At 45.4% G+C, this 16,774-nt stretch overlaps 1 protein-coding gene across 4 annotated transcripts in view; it reads left to right on the top strand.

The window, feature by feature from the left end:
* abr (ABR activator of RhoGEF and GTPase) overlaps nucleotides 1–16,774 on the top strand; it is a 117,622-nt gene that overhangs the window by 48,030 nt on the left and 52,818 nt on the right. For all 4 annotated transcript variants that reach the window (XM_018755343.2, XM_018755341.2, XM_029250795.1 and 1 more), the window contains 6 exons: nucleotides 1,504–1,689; nucleotides 4,853–4,960; nucleotides 5,647–5,707; nucleotides 11,553–11,605; nucleotides 12,298–12,438; nucleotides 13,234–13,355. In XM_018755343.2, the coding sequence (XP_018610859.2) occupies nucleotides 1,504–1,689; nucleotides 4,853–4,960; nucleotides 5,647–5,707; nucleotides 11,553–11,605; nucleotides 12,298–12,438; nucleotides 13,234–13,355 (671 nt within the window). The remainder of the gene's footprint in view (nucleotides 1–1,503; nucleotides 1,690–4,852; nucleotides 4,961–5,646; nucleotides 5,708–11,552; nucleotides 11,606–12,297; nucleotides 12,439–13,233; nucleotides 13,356–16,774) is intronic.

Raw genomic sequence — 16,774 nt, 5'->3', positions numbered from 1 at the left:
CACTCAGCATCGTACAGCTTGCTTGTGGAGATCCCCCGGTGGCTTTCATTCCAGCCACACATCTCACAAGACAGACAACAGAGAGAAGGTGCTTTTTACCCCATGTGTACATTTACATTTACAATTAAACCGATGCTTTTTACCCAAGTGATATACATCTCATGGAAAATACTGTGTGCATTATCTTACATTAACAGAAAGAGACAAATATTAATAATATACAGTACAAATACTGACTTTCTGTGCCATGTTCAGACATTTTTCCTCTGAATTGCCTATCTTTTGAATAAATGCAGTAGAATTGTATCCATGTCATCTATTAGAAGCATGTTAGAAAATCCTTACCATCCTTTTGAGTCATCACCTCCACTGTACCAGTCACATTTAATTTTTTCCCCTGTTAATGGCATTTTAAGGGACCATGCATATATAATTTTTTTCATTAATTAATGCCAAATGTGTAATTTCTCACTGCTAATAAACTCCATTATGCAAATTATGCTTGTCCAAAGCACCACTCCACATTTTTGTGTTCCTGCGCATGGATGTTGATGCTGAGTTATTCAGTGGATTTTGGGTGCAGGTGTTCCTAACATGTTAGTCTATTGAGAGAACACGGTGTAAGTGATCACACAGTAAAACTGTCCTGTATCCTTACGCACACACGCACAGAGCTGTTGGCACGCACTGCCACTACTGATTTTGTTCTCCGCACTGAGTGTTTTGAGTGGGAAAGGTGAAAAGGGCTTCCATGATCCACTCTCTTCTTCATGCAGAGCAAGAAAGACCCTCAGCAAGGCCATTAGTGTAGCTGTGCTGCCCTGGGACCAGCACTGTAGCGTTGAGCTGCACCTCACAGCACATTCTGAGCTCATGTATTAACGTGAGTTAACATGAAAACATGTTAACATGATATCTTAAGCGAAAGAATAATAGTTAATGCATGAGCTATTGAGTGGTGTGATCTGCAGGGTTTTAATGAGGTTAAGAGGTAGAGGAAGTGAATCTTAATATTTCTCAACTCGTTAATTTCTTTAATGTTTTTAATAAAAAGTGTGTGATGAACACAATATTGAAGTAGTACCATGTGATGCACCATGCTGAGCTGGGGATTAAAGATACCATATAGCAACAATATCATTATTACTTGTTAACTGGTTTAGAATTGTTACTTAATCTAGAATGCCTAGGAGGTGTGGGCAGCCACTGGGCCTTGGACCCTTGGAGGTTTTTTTTCCTTTCCTCCCTCGATTTTCAGTTGGGAATTTTTGTTCCTTTCCTCCATGGCCAGTAGGCATAGTTATACCTCTATGAAAGTACTATATTATGGTAGTCCGTACTCGACTGTTTTTCTTTGTTTCTTGCCTTATGCCTGTGTTAAAGCGCTCTGTGTCACTGCGTGAGAAGAGCGCTCTATAAAAATAAATTGAAGTAGTGCACACTGATGCACAAGGGTTTAAATGTGGTTTTAATTGCTGACTCTGCGCTTCACTTGCCTTGTAGCCCATGAGGCCGCTGAAGGCCACTGCCACCACATCCCAGCCAGTCCTGACCAACCAGCAGATCGAAACCATCTTCTACAAGATCCAGGACATCTTTGAGATCCACAAGGAGTTCTACGATGCGCTGTATCCTAACATTCAGCAGTGGGATGACAAAGTGACTGTGGGACACCTCTTTCAGAAGCTGGTAAGTCTTCCCTGTACTGTGGACCCATATTTATGCTATTGCATATTTAGAATGTGGTGAGTCACTTTTGCCAAATTAAGCTCACAGCACGACAATGTGCCATCAGAAGTTGCTGTGCACTTCTGCAGGGGTGTCGCTTCATTATTCAGTATCTGTTCCTGGAGCATCATCCGGAGACAGTGTGTGGGCAGAGGGTCATTGTACTAAGAGCTCTTTTGTGTGTGTCTCTATGCTCATGCTTGCTCTCCCTTCTGTCTGGGGAGTGGAATCATTCAGCCTCTGTCACAAACTTATTGTTTGGTCTCTTTCCATATCGAATTATGATTTTTCTTTTTTTTTTTTTTTTTTTTTTTTTAAACCCGTTTATGTAGAACAGCGGTGCTCCTGTTCAATAACCCACTCCTATGAGCACCCGCTGATAATGAACTTGGAACTTTTAAAACACGTGACTACGCTTGCCGTGTTTGCCTTTTATTTCAGTTCTATATCACTGATCTGCTGGAGAGTGCTCACATACACCCATATCAGTGTGTGCTGTGTCCCATTAGTTTTGTCCCCAGAGTAAAAGAGCCTGTCCTGATTTACTTCGGTTTGCCCTAATTGTACTGCATGTCTTTAAGCCGTCAACACTGGTGCACACCAAGTGCATGTTGCCAGTTAGGCCTGTCTGTCTGTTGCCTGCTGTTCTTAATATTGGATTTTGTGTGTGTGTGTGTGTGTGTGAGAGAGAGAGAGAGAGAGAGAGAGAGAGATTGTTTCTGTTGCACAGGCTGATCTGTTCTTAGTGTCTCTTAGAGCAAAGCAAAGGGCCTTGGTAGGTTGCCAAGGTGGGCAAGGTCACTTGCTGTAATCGCAGCCCTGTTCCATGCCGTTGACTCCTTTCGAAGGAGAGTACTGTACTGTATTCTGCTGACAGAAAGGGAGCTCACTGTGGTTTTGTGTCCTCAGAATGTGGTGCGATGCATTTGTGACTGAGCCTTTTTGACGCGTTATGTATTTTATTCTAAACTGAGCTGCTGGGAAGATTGTGGCGATAGTGCGCATCTCCCTATAATTATCGAGTCCAGAGGCACTTGTGTGCAGGAGGGCTCTCACAGGGACCCTGGAGATTGGTGAGTTGCAGCAGGAGTAGGGCAGAACCTAGGGTGCACCCCAGGTCCTCTTAGTCAGGATCCATGTAATGGTGTAGAACCTGTTGCTGTGAAACTGAGCTCTAGGGCAGCAGGTCTACACGCAGGCTCAACAGAGGGCGGGGAGCAGAGGCGAGACAGTGACCACCCGGTCTCAATGAAAGGGGGCAGAGTTGGTTCAGCAATGATGTCATGTCCTCAGAATAGCCATGGCTCATTCTTTGAGCTGAATAAAAACATGATAGCAGCTCCATTTATTCTCGCTATTTGTAGAGGCAGTAACGGCTCATCGCCATTGCCACCATGCTTTATGTGATGCAGTTTTTCATCACTTAAGGCCTATTCGGAGTGTGTGCCCCACTGACAGTGCTCTCTGCTTCTACTCTTTCTGCCGAGGAGCAGCACTGAGCCCAGCACATGTGGTTGGCCACTTAGCAGCATATCGAGATGCATAGAAATGGGTGTCAGAGGTGGGCTGCTGGGCCAAGTCAATGTGGCCTTCAACAAAGCAGCTGATGAAGTATGTGTGATGGGACAGCAGCAGTCCCTCCACCTGCAGACAGTGTCAAGAAAGGGAGAAGTGTGTCTCTGTTTCCTGACTGTGTCCAACACACACGTGTGTACCTTACCTTCTGCTCCTTGCCCCTGAGGAGCTCAAGGTCACGCTCAAGTGTAGAGCCTTCGGTACTGATGTGACACCCGCTGTGTTGCATGCTTCTCACGTTTTGCATCAGGCTGAGAAGAACAGTTACTAGGAGACTGCCTCCACCCATGCAGCCAACTGCGTCAGTTTCACATCATTCAGAAAGCAGCTACAGCCAGAGAGAGCTTCCCCTTGTATCAGAGACCACAGGCTGACCTCCTAATTGTTCAAGTGATAATGAGCTTTGGTTCCACTGACGCAATTTGTTCACAGAAATATATTTGTCTTCATTAATGGTGCTCTTGGATTGCAGTTCTCAGTGAAACCGCAACAGGGACGGCTCAATAAATTAACTAATTTTTTGAGAGGATTTTTTTTTTTGTCATTTCCTGCTGATATTTTAAAAATGGTAGCAGAAGCAAGATTTTGCTCTGGATTTTTTTTCTTTTTTTTTTTTTGGTTTCTGTCTTCCAAGGCCGCTTGAAGTTTATCCAGCTTTCAGATGATTGCAGTAGCTGGTAAAGGGAGGTTTAAGTGAAAAGTAGGGCAGCTCGATTCCTGCTCACACTTCTGGGACTTGAGGCATAATTAAGGTATATGGACCCGCAACACGGGGCTTTTCCCCAAACAGTCCTCTTGCTCCCAGAGATCATGGCCAATATCATGAGGACTTTCCACTGTCCTCACCTACACACCGATCCCCCCAACTGCAGGATGTTTGGAGGACCATTATGCCTTCATCAGACATAATTTCCTTTGCCTTGTAATCATTCAGCTCTCAGCATGACCTCAGCTGCCCAAAGGTTATTTGCTAGCTGTCAGTCAGGGGACCAAGTGCCCTTGGCCATCATAGCAATGAGTTTCAGAGAGTCTGTGACAATTGCCATAACTTTCATGAATTGCACAAAATATAAAGGATTTCCTCTAATTCTGGGGAAAAAATTCCTCACAGTTCTGTAACGATGGCCGTAGCCTGTGGTAAATGGGAGAATATTCTGACGTTACTGCAGTGTGACTAACAGGCTTGCAGGTTTGCACTCGATGACAGTGATGCACATGGGGCTCCTCACATGGCAGTAACATCTTTTTCCTTTGTAAGGCTCTGTGTTGGTAGAAACAAGTACTATAATAAATACATTCATGCTTTCTAACTGTAATTCAGTTTGGTGCATCAGTTTGGTTGTAGTCTTCTTCTGTGGTAAATTTTCTGCTGTGACTACTTTGAAGGGTAAAGTTTGAATGAATGAGGCCACAGACCAGATGTTTACTCCCCCAGCCCCATAAAAAATGCTTTTGGTACCCACTTCTTCCCTATCCTTCTTCTTGTGTTTCTCAATTCCTTGAAGCAAAAAAGTATTAATATTTTATACAGTCTATTTTCTTGTTACAGGCTAGTCAGCTCGGTGTATACAAAGCGTTTGTTGACAACTACAAAGTTGCTGTGGAGACAGCGGAGAAGTGCAGCCAGGCAAACAGCCAGTTCCAGAAGATATCCGAGGTGAGCAGTTAACATGAAGTGTGTGCCTTGCACTTCCTTTGTCCTTTTCTTGTGCAATCCTTTGAGTGAGACTGTGATTTTTTTTTTTTGGTGTCCACTGATGAGTTGTACAGTTTTTAGAAGTGTCAGTTCCTTTTAGCCATACCATTTCTGGAAGCATTTCGCACACAGTCTTGCTTGCACCATGTGTGGTGTGTAACTGTAGTTTAAACCATGGCTTCAAAGGTGCGTTTTTTTAGTGTTCTACATCTGGGAACATTTTGCTGTCTGCCCCTGCTACTGGGAGCTATTAGGAAAGGAGGCTCATGGGTCCTCCCAGCACAGCCACATTTCACTTTCTCATGCTCCAGCTTTGACAGCTCAGTGTCTGAAGCTCAGGGAAGGTAAGGCTCCCCTTGTCTATGAGATCCTGGACAAGGTAGCGTGTGTCCCACATCTTCTCCCACCTTCTGGACATGTTTTGTTTAGGGAAGCTGGCAGCCATGAACCGAGGTTAATTGGAGCACGTTGCAGAATTAACAGACTCACTCAACCAATCTATTATTTTCTTCATGTGCCTAAAAACCCATTTTATCGTTGACACTCAGCTCCATGTATGTTACACTCTTCTGTGAGCTGGAATGCAGTACTCCTCTGTGTGTGGATATTCCATTTCTCACACTATGTGGCATCCCTCCACCCCACAGAACCTCAAAGTGAAAGGGCCCAAGGATTCGAAGGACTGCACCACCTCGGTCACCATGGAAGGTAAGGCAACTCTGATGCATCTCCAGTGCACTCCTGACAAATTGTAGGTCTGGCCCTTTAAGACAAGCTTGAGCTCAGTCTCTTACACTTGTGCATGCGAAGGCTGCTCTAGCGCCTGGTGCACGCCTCCTCTCTCCCCCCTCTGCTCCACTCCTTTCCTATGGATGTTGCTGGGCTCTGTGACATGGTAGTGCAAGACCAAGGGCTGTAGACATGGAGATCCTGCTTGTGCTCAGACTGTGCTGCAACTGCACTTACGGTAAAGCTGTCTTTGGCAAGGCCAGTGCATGTGCTCCCTTAGTTCTCTTCTTCCTGTTCCCGAGGTTCTGTTCAGCTGTGTGTGTTCTCCTTCCCCTCATTGGAATGCTGAGAGGGAAGCTCAACCATGCACGTTCTGAGATTGTGCTGTTTTCGATATGGTCCTTCTGTCTTCTTTCGTCGTGGACCTGGGTTTTGCTCAATTAGCATAGTAATAGGCATTCCCTAGTTCAAGAGGGCTAGGCAAGCTCCTGAGAACAGGGACTTTGAAGGGGGCTGCTTTGTTTGCAGCTGTGGGCTTTGAGGTCCTCAGGTGCCTTGTGTTCAGCTCCCTTCTGAAGTTGCTGCACAAGGTTCTGTGCCGACCGCCCCTCGCTCTGCGGCGCATGTGTTTCCAGACAGTCCGACAAGGCTGTGCAAATGCAATGGCAATATTAATACATACTAATGGTGCTCCTTTTGAGTCGGCTGTTATAAACTGTGTGGAATGCAAGACTTGCTGCCTCACAGGGCTGATCTGAGCCCTACAACCCTGTACAGTATGCTACCAGAGTGCCCATTGGAGACAGTCTGTGCTCAGTAACTGGCATCATTAGTCTAGCTCAATTAATCTTTAACCTGTGTGTGTGTGTGTGTGTGTGTGGGAGAGAGAAGTTTCTGGCATTTGGTTCTCTGTGTGTCCTTTCTTTCTTACAGGGTGTGAATTGGGAAGTCCTGATGATTATTTCTATGATTATTAACTTCACCCAGATTCACTGGGACTCAACGGTGAGCTGAGGCTACGGTTTCTTCCCTGTGCCCGTGTCTTAAGGACAGCTGATACTGTAGTGGTTACAGCTGCTGCCTTTGGACTAAAAGGTTGCAGATTCAAATCCCACCTCCAGCTGTAAATTGCTCCAGTAAAGTTAGCTATTTAAATAAGTAAATAATAAGTAGCTCAACATAGTAAGTTGCTTTGGAGAAAAGTGTCAGCTAAATGAATAAATTTAAGGGCTAGAGTAGAACACCAAACAAATATTTGTCACAGTGATCGTCTTTGTGTATGTTAGTATGTGTGTGTACTGTACACTTGTCTGTAGTTTTCCAGGCGCAGCTCCACACCACAAGTACTGTATTGTACTGTACTATGGTTGCCACAATGCACCATTCGATGTCAGAACAAGTACAGTATCAGTTCTGTAATATTGTTGCGTTCCTCAACCAGAATGTGTGTTTAACTGTACTTCCAGTCTAAATATAATTCAGCTTCAGTTGTGTTTGGATTCCACATTTACCTTTTATTTTTTGACTACTGAATGTCATATTGGCTGAAGTTAGGCAGACTGTTCTGTTTTTAGGACATCTGCTTGCGTCATTAAGGATGTTTTTGTTGCAAATGTTCTTAAAAAAAAAAAAAAAAAAAATCCTTAGAAAAATAGTTTGAAGATGATGAAGGTATATGGTAGATTAGAGGGCTGAATTCATGATGGTGGGTAGGAGGACCTCTTCCTTTACAGACTACACACTCCAAGTCAGTCCTGTTGTGGTGGGATGCAGTAAATACTGTTGGCCGGTGATTTTTCTCATTCCAGCAGATGTTCTCATCACTCTGAACGTGTTTTGGTATATACACACTAGAGCTCTGAACCTCTTCTAGGAACAGTACTGCAATTAGAACAGCTTTGTTACTAAGCCACTGATGAGAGCGATGGGAAATTAAAATTTGTGATGCACCATCACATCCATATCATGCACAGCAGCACCCAAGATCGCTCTCTCTCCGCAATCTGTCGACTCTCTGACATTGAGTGACACGCATTCCACAGGTTTAGCCTTTCTTTGTAAACATGGGTTGTGCCTTTGTTTATAGCCAGAAAGCAGCTTTGCTCATTGCCTTTAACTGGAAGTTGTCATGTAATACCGTGCTTAACCAGCTCACCACTCACATGTCAGAGAAAAAAGAAGCATTCTTCATGTCACTTCACTATCTAACAGTAAAACTTGTGGTAAATTTTATGGAGGTTGATCAATCTGTTATTTAAACAGTGGTTTCAGCAGCTGGCCAATCAGAACTACACTACCCAGCATTTTGTGTTATAGGATCAGTGTCACACAGGACATGGCTATAGTCCAGTGTGAGCATCCCTGATTCTCTGTACCTTTTGTGTCCTTTAGTGCTTTCAAGCTTTGTCACAGTTCCAGAGAACTTTTTTTAATGCTGGTTTTCATTCACAGTTTTAATTAGTAGACTTCAAAAAGTGACTTGAGCTGTCTGCAGGGGGTATGCATGAATGAGTGAAATTGCCCATTTCTCACGTTTCGGCCTTTTCCTGTCATTTTTAAAGGTGGGACTAATGAAAATGACCATTGAACCATATTTTCTTGTTTAGAGGTTGTAAGCTTAAGTATTATTTATTAATGAAATAATTAATTTGCCATTATTCTGTCTTGTAATAGTGATGGGCAGATAGCACTCTAAGTCCCTGTTCCTGAAAGGCTTGGAAGGAATAAAAACAAGGATTTCCAGAAGATTCCAGAGTCCTTTAGTGTAAAGCCCTGTTTCTGATGGCTGTCGCTGGGAGGAAAACAGGGTTCAGTTGCCCCAACAGACACACACTGTAGTTGTGTGAAGTGTGTTCTCTGACAGCGTACTGCATGTGGCACTCATTTAAATGGCGCACGAAGTATCTTATTGACCACATGGCTGTTTATTCCAGACATGCCATCCCCTCATTTGGGTCCTGTGGAGAACTGAATGGATCGCACATTGTACTACCAGGCTTTGTCTTGAAAAGATTAACTTTATTGTACTTCTACTGTAGTCTCACAGTACAGGACCTAAAACTGCTGGCCTTTGTCTTGAAAAATATATATATTTTTTTTTTTTTGTTTTTTTGATGCTTTTAGGGAAAAAATTAATTTGCCTGCAGGTATTTGCCCCCAGTGGCACACTCTTGTTGGGCCACTACAGAACAGGTGAGAGTCAGATCATCCTGTAACTACTTCAGTTGTGGTTTGCTCTTTCAGCTGGAGATGTTAGCCATTTGAGACTGGACTGTCCTTGAGAAATTGCCTTTATGAAGCACTCGTTGCTCTTCTTGCACACATCCAGTTTCTGTTAGGCCTCCTCCCTTCCATCATCCTCCCACCAGAGGTGTGGGAGTCCAAAGCTCATTTCCACAAGCCCATTTTCCTCTGGTTTTGGGTCTGTGCTTCTGCTGTGTTTCCCATGGGCTCCTCACTACAGGGGCTGAGTGAGCATCTACGCTTGTCATATGTTGGACTCCAGGTCCACAGCAATTTTAACAAGAAGGTGGGCAGGGTGGGAAGTGCCCCCTTCCCTGCTTTGTTCCCTTTCCACCTCCTTCCACTTGTTCCTCTCCATGTCCCCTGCTGGCCCCGACCACAGTTAGAGCAGAGTCCACCTCTGGGGGGCTCCTAGCTCCTGATCCACTGTCACCATCTCCAAATAACTGGACTCCCGCTACCTGTGTTCTACAGACGCTGAGCAAAGAACCTGAGGCTCCTCAACAAGTTTCCTCTGTGTGTGTGCATCTGTGCTCGCTCTATTTTCCTTCTGCTTGGGAGAAGTAATCAATGAACAAAGTGTTGTATCTTTTAATGTGCTGAGCTCCAAGAAGTGGTTGTTGTGGTGAGTTTGAAGAAGACATGGTATGATTACAAAACTAGCTGTCCTATGGCCTTACAGCAGCGCAGAGCAGAAGAGGTGCGTGCGTGCGTGCGTGCGTGCGTGCGTCCGTCCGTCCGTCCGTCCGTCCGTCCGTCCGTCCGTCCGTGCGTGCGTCCGTCCGTGCGTGCGTGCGTGCGTGCGTGCTCATTCTCAGCTGCCTCTGAGTTCCAGCACACCCCTCATGATCATGTGAAGCACATACTCTGTCTGCTCTGTGTTCAGGGCTTCTGGTGGAGAGGGCCTAATGCTTCTGCCAGTGTCACAAGTACATGTGTTAAAACGACTGCAGCATTACAGGCGGCTACAGCAAGCACGTATCTCGCTAACTTTGCAGCACAGGAAGGGGTTGCTGTAAACTTCCTCTGGTCTTGAAAGGGGATCCCTGCAATGAGGTATCGGCCTTAGGGGTGATTCCACCTGCTCTAAGGCTGTTGTGTTAAGGGCAAAAGGTTTGTTGATGTGACCTTGCTGTTGATTCACACAGAGCAGAACGCGGCTACGGCAACCTGTTTCAGTGCTCTTCTCCGGTCCGCTCTTGCCACACCCCTGGGCCCATTAAAGCCTGACTCTCTCACTCTGGCCTTGCGAGTGCATTCATGCTCAGTGTGTGACACTTCTGGAAAATGAGCCGCTCTGACATCACAGCGCCAAGTGTGATTGGCAGCGCTACCCTATGGGCAGATCAGAGGGACTTTCACAAAACCGTGTCCTATTCTGCAGAGGAACTGCAATTTCAGCACTAATAAGAATCAGTACCCAGGCTGCTCTGGAGTGAACATTAATGCACATTTTAATTATCATTCACTGGATGTGTGTGTTATTTGGTTGCCTGTGCACTGCCTGTGTTCTCAAGTGACACACACACACCTAAACACCCATGCTACTTTAAATACCTTACATTTGTATGGTTTTTAGTATGGTTGAAAGAAGAATACGGTAGCATGTTATACACGTTATATATTCCATATCAGTGCACTTATTGCAGCTGGCGAACCAGTCTCGTTTTACTACAGCAACAAATCACTTTAACTGTTGACCTGGCCACTTTAAGTCAAAGAGGAGAATGTGCTGAAACATTTACAAGTCCACTCAAGATGGAGCATGTCCAGGTCTCCAAGTGACAAGATGGGGCCCTGTCACACCACTGGGCTGAGGGAAACAACCAGGGCTTTGATGACCTTGTCCAAAGTTGTATGGATGAATGACCAATTGTAAATAGTGTATCTAGCAGTGTAAGTCACCTTGATGAATAAGGTGTGGGCTGATAACACTACATAGAGTTCATTGGAAGTCACTTTGGAGAAAAGTGTCTGCTAAATAAATAAATGTAAATGTAAGTGCAGCTTCACCGTCAGGTGTCTGAGTGTATCCTGTGTTTCTGCTTTCTGTGAATGAGAAAATCCTGGGCATCGTTGATGATGAGGGTGGCAGAAGCATTGATGTTTTGATGGTAGTCGGTAGTAAACTGTCTTCTGTGTTTCTTTATCTCATGTGTTTGTTTTTCTTGCCTTATGCCTGTGTTAAAATGCTCTGTGTCACTGTGAGTAGAGCGCTCTATAAAAATAAATTCAGTTAGATTGAATGTTTTGCATTTCAGTACTGCAGTGTCCTTTTTTTGACTAGAAGCTCTTGTGCATTAAGTGGAAAGCACAGAAAACAGCAAAATGCTCAGTGTACCCACATTGTGTTATGAGCCAAAGAAATGTTGGGTTCATGGTGAGATCATCCCTCTTTTCCCATAAGAAATCACCTGTCATAAGGATTCTGGATAGAAGAGATGTTGGAAAGTGACAGTTGTAGAAGAGTCTCCTTCCTTCATTCACATGTCTGGCCAGCCATGTAAGCAGCTGGTCCCATGTGGGGTCCCATGTGGGGTCTCAGGTGGAACCTAATTTCTTGATTCCTTCTCCTTTGCAGCTTTGTTGTACAAACCCATTGACCGCGTGACCCGAAGCACCCTGGTTCTTCATGTGAGTATTGTTGTCCAGATGTCGTCTTCTCCCCCCAGTGTAATGTACATGAGCTTCATGTGCTGCAAACAGAGCGGCACAGTTTCTGCAGCTGTGAGGTCCTATTGGAAGAATATCCACACGTCAGTTACTGTGTGAAAGGTGAGTTGTCATGGTAGATTAGTTCGTTCCTGAAAGTTGCTTCCTGTTCTTTGCCCATTGTGGAGATTTCTGGAATATTCCACACTTTGGTGTCTCTGCATACTTGTTGATGAGACTCGCTATACTCCAGAATAAAAAAAGAACAGTTTTGTCATTCAAGGGCTACAGTGCAGGCGGTGTGAGAAACGGCATCACGCAGCTCAGCATGCCGTCAGTGACGTTGCATTTCATAAATTTGGCCGACGCAACTGAGAAAGGTTGGCTGTCTATGTAAAGGTCACCCACAAGCAAATTGTAGGCATATGTGGAATGTAAATGCAGCCTCCTCCTCCCGTTAACCTGGCACTACATCAGAAGCCTGGCAGAACATGAACTTTTCTTGACACGTATAAACATACAAGCCACTTCTCCTTGGGACACACGTGTGTCTGCTGGTAGCTCTCTGTTCAGATATTAATGCTGTGAAATGTAGAAAACATCTCTCAGTGAGGAAGGTTGTGGCAGTTTGATCATTGACCCTGTGTATTTTCCTCTTGTCCTCTGTTCTCCAGGACCTGCTGAAACACACTCCAAAGGACCACCCTGACTTCCCCCTGCTGCAGGATGCTCTGCGTATCTCCCAGAACTTCCTGTCCAGCATCAATGAGGAGATTGACCCCCGCAGGACCGCAGTCACCACCCCCAAGGGCGAGGTGTGTTGGGGGTTATCGCAGTCATTGCAGTTCTGCTTGTTTCCAGGGCTTCTGGAAGCTGTTGAAACAGTTTTAGGACTAAACTTCAGAGCAGAACTTAAAAAATTATGTTATGGTAAACAGGCAGCCTCCTGCACTGGGCCTTCTGAATTAAACACCACTCGCTCTCCATAGCAAGAGTGCGTTACCCCATCACTCAGCACTCATTTGCATTTCCTCAGTCTTTGCTGCTGTCTACACGTGATTGCTTCCAGTTTGTCACTGACATGGTGAAGATCGGCAGATCTGGCTGACCACCTGGCCACTCTGCTGTAAGGCGTGGTGCAGCACTGATGAGGCTGCTGGGGAGCCTTATGTACAATGGCTTCTCCCGGGGAGAGCTCCAGAACTGACTCAGAACTGTTCTCCCTTTCCTCATGCAGCATTCAGTGAGGGCAGCATATCTCAGCACAGCTAATAACCTGGCCGTTGAGCCACATGGCTGCAGGTTCTAGACTCCAGCAAAGAATTTACTGTAACCGTCAACAACCAACTAAATAAATCATAGAACATGTATAATGCGTGTGGCTCTCAGCCATGGAGGGCAGTTTGGGGAAAATGCACCAGCTGCACCACAAAATGATGTAATACAATGAAATATTCGGCTTAAAGTACATTCTGAGTGTAGTGAGTTTTGCAGCGTGCTAACTGTGAGAGTGTTTATACTTAAATAGCATGTGCTGTAGGGTGGACAGGATGTGATATCACTGAGCAGAGGAAACGCCCCGCTGTGCTCACTTGCCTGTCTTCCTGCAGGCTCGTCAGCTAGTGAAGGACGGCTTCCTAGTGGAAGTATCTGAGGGCTCCAGGAAGCTGCGTCATGTTTTCCTCTTCACCGACCTCCTCCTCTGTGCCAAGATGAAGAAGACGGCTGTTGGGTGGGTAAACTTTCTCCAAAAGCATGTTGCCATCAGCTGTTGTGTTACAAGGGCTGTCCATTTATTGGCTGTTTGAACATCTTTGTGTTGTTGGATACAGGACCATGGAGAGCCTCAAGCATATGGCAGCCTAGGATTGAAATCGTGCCAGAGGTGTACTGACACTGTGGTGCGCCACGGCTTCATTAGTCCCTTAGGTTCAGTGCACTGTTCTAGTCACCATCTTTCATTGGCATTACTGATTGATGGACGGAAGTAGTTTATTTTTTCTGTTGCAGTGAAGTGGTTCAGCTGTGTTCAGAGGATCACAAGCCATGTTTCTACATGTGGTGGTACAATGATGTTGGTAACAAGGAAGGCTTGTACCCTGAGACAGGTAATTTATCACTGCATGGTACCACAGGGATTGGAGCTACAAACTGAAAGTTAACGGGATATCAAGCAGGCAGGCAGGGTGTTGGGTCCGAGGCTCACTAGTATGCAGGTGTTGATGACCTGTGTCCGGAGTGTGTGAACTCATTTCTGGTAAGCAGCCTGATGTAGTTATTGTTCAGGAAACTGAGGTCTCACGACACACCCTGAGTCCTGTAGTTATCATGCTTCACATGTGTATGCCAACACATTTCGCACAGAAGGGCAGAACCAACTGCCACTTCCAGAGAATTGAGTGCGGTTTAACTGTCTCTATGTTGAGCTCCTGCTCAGGAAGGAACTAGAGGCAGATCTAGATCTAAGACTCATTGTTCCATTTTTAAAACTCCGGTTCATGAGGTAAACCTTCAGGGACAAACTTCAGTGGTATATCATGCACTGAGAAGATAATGTGAGACACATTAATTGATAAACTGGCTGAGGAAGGCATGTGGACCTAGTAAATGCCCCCTACTTCAGCTCCCACTTGTTGTAGGAGGGTTTTGGAGGGTTATTTTGTTTTCTTAGAGATGTGATCACTTGTGCATGTTGAAAGAGGTGGAGGCCAGTGCTATATTGTTTGTAACACAATACTAACAAGTGTTTCTATCTTTGTCACATCGGTGCTATTGTTACTACATGAATTACCTGTATTCTACACAGCCCTTGTGGACATGGATGAGGTTCAGGGTGTCTGCATTGGACATGTATGGTGACCATTTTCAACAGTCTTACTACTGACATAGAACACCAGAATAGTTCCAATATGAAACAGCCCTTTCTACCAAATCGAGACAGATCCCCAGGCAGTCTGTGACCTCTTGTATGTGCTCAGATAACACCAGTCAGCTTCAGGTTCAACTGAAGACAGATGTTGATGTGCTGTGATAGATGTTGCTGTTGATGTGTGAACCCTTCAGGGTTATCATTTGCATCATGCCATTAAAGACTTCGGAAAATAAATGTTATTCTCGAAAGGGGTGCGATAGCGCAGTGGGCTTGGCTAGGTCCCGCTCTCTGGCGGGTCTGGGTTTGAGTCCTGCTTGAGGTGCCTTGCAATGGACTGGTATCCTATCCTGGGTGTGTCCCCTCCCCCCTCCAGCCTTGCGCCCCAGTGTTGCCGGGTTAGGCTCTGGCTTGCTGCGACGGGACAAGCGGTTTCACACTGTGTGTGTGTGTGTGTGTGTGTGTGTGTGTGTGTGTGTGTGTGTGTGTGTTATTCTCGAACCCAGAACCAGTCACATCCCATCTGTCTCCCAGCTGTGATGGTGTGGGCTTGTGCACGATTTTATTAAAATGTTCTGCTGATTCCAAGACAAGTGCATGGATGTGAGTGTTAACTGGGTTCTTTTGTTCCTTTGGCAGCATGTCTCTCACTGGGGCTGACCTTCTACATGTGGTGGTACAATGATGTTGGTAACAAGGAAGGCTTGTATTCTTCCGTGACATTGCATTCAGCATGTTCCATGTTTTTCTGATATTAGTGTTAACACATACCTCATATGTTTCTGTCATAGCAAGTGACATTTTGTAATAATTAAAGAAAATATGAGCCTCATAATCACTATGACTACTGATTTCGACATATGGGGAATTAATCCTTCATGACTGAAGTGATTTTGATTTGTACAAGCAGCTTTTCAACCCTTGGATAGTGCATTAAGGGTTGTGTTGGTTTTACTGCATTTGGTGATCAGAACCATCCAATGAGTCTTGGAGTAAAGCAGCCTTCTGGGCCAGTCGCATTCAATGTTTCAGAAGGGAGGGAAAAATGTTAAGGCAGGGGTGCTTTACCAATCCAATAAGTTACACTGGGTGGATGAGGGTCACACTGAGATGGTCTGGGGGCCTGAGGGTAAGGCAGTCCATCTGTATGCAGTGGGATCTCAGTGGAATTTCACTCTTGGTCCATCGGGCTCTGTTACGGGAGCCTAAGACAGCCTGCTCTTCCCAAATACCTGTAAGCCCATCCACTACCTATGTCAGAGTTTCATCAGCCTCAGGAACAAGAAAAGTGGCACCTCTACTGGAGCTCCTTGTTTTCGGTCAAAGGGCAGCTCTCCGTAGAGCGTCCAGAAGACTCTGTCTGGGAAGGGCTGTGAAGGTGCTGTCTCTGAAACATTTGATTGATTCAGTGTCTTCCTTTCTTTCATTGGTTTCTGAAGAAGTGCCGACTGGAAATGGATTTTTCACCCCTGAGTGAAGCCTGTCTGTGTATCACTGGAAGAACAGTGTGTGTGAAAAACATTGATGCTCCCCACAAAGTGAATAGCACACAGGCTGCAAGGCTGCAAAGAACACGGTGAATGGAAGGAAACTGCAGGAGTTACAGGCAGCAGAGTGCTTGTTCATCTCGCCCCACAGATACATCAGACAAATAGAAGAAAGTAGGATGCCTTCACTTCAAAGATGTGGAGGACCCTAAATAAGTCTGGCTATGCTTTTACTTTTGTTTGTCTTTTAGGCGAGGCACAACACTGGTATTTTTCTCCTGTGTCGGACTGGTTGTGCAGGGTCAGTTAAAAACAGTGCACTTCCTCTGGTTGCCCTCGTGTTTATATTCATAAGCCAGCCATGTGGCCCGGCCTGGCTCCACAGATAAGTGATGCCTCTCACTAATCCTCCATGACCCATCTCTCTCCCCTTCATGCCTTTGCAGACTCATCAAATTCATGCAAATCTTAACATTTTATTATGATAATGCTGTCCTGCCACACCTACATTTCAAATCCTTTGGAGCACAAGGTGTGAAGGGCTAACAACAGTATTAAGTCTGAGCCCTGTATCATAGAAGTTTTGCGGACAAGTGGGATCTATGTACTGACCTTCTGTGCATCTGCCTCACTCCGTGAGGAGTTTACATGTGGCGCTCCTCTGGATGCTCCCATTTCCTCCCACACTCCAAAGACATGCTTCAGGTAGACTGCTATTTCAGGGTGTGTGTGGTTGCCCTGTAGTAGACTGGTGTCCCATCCAGGGTGTAGTGGGTCCAGGGTCCTCATCCAGCA

The sequence above is a fragment of the Scleropages formosus genome, chromosome 4 (assembly GCF_900964775.1).
Source record: "Scleropages formosus chromosome 4, fSclFor1.1, whole genome shotgun sequence".
NCBI classification, from domain to species: Eukaryota; Metazoa; Chordata; class Actinopteri; order Osteoglossiformes; family Osteoglossidae; genus Scleropages; species Scleropages formosus.
This window is presented reverse-complemented; position numbering and strand designations above follow the sequence as displayed.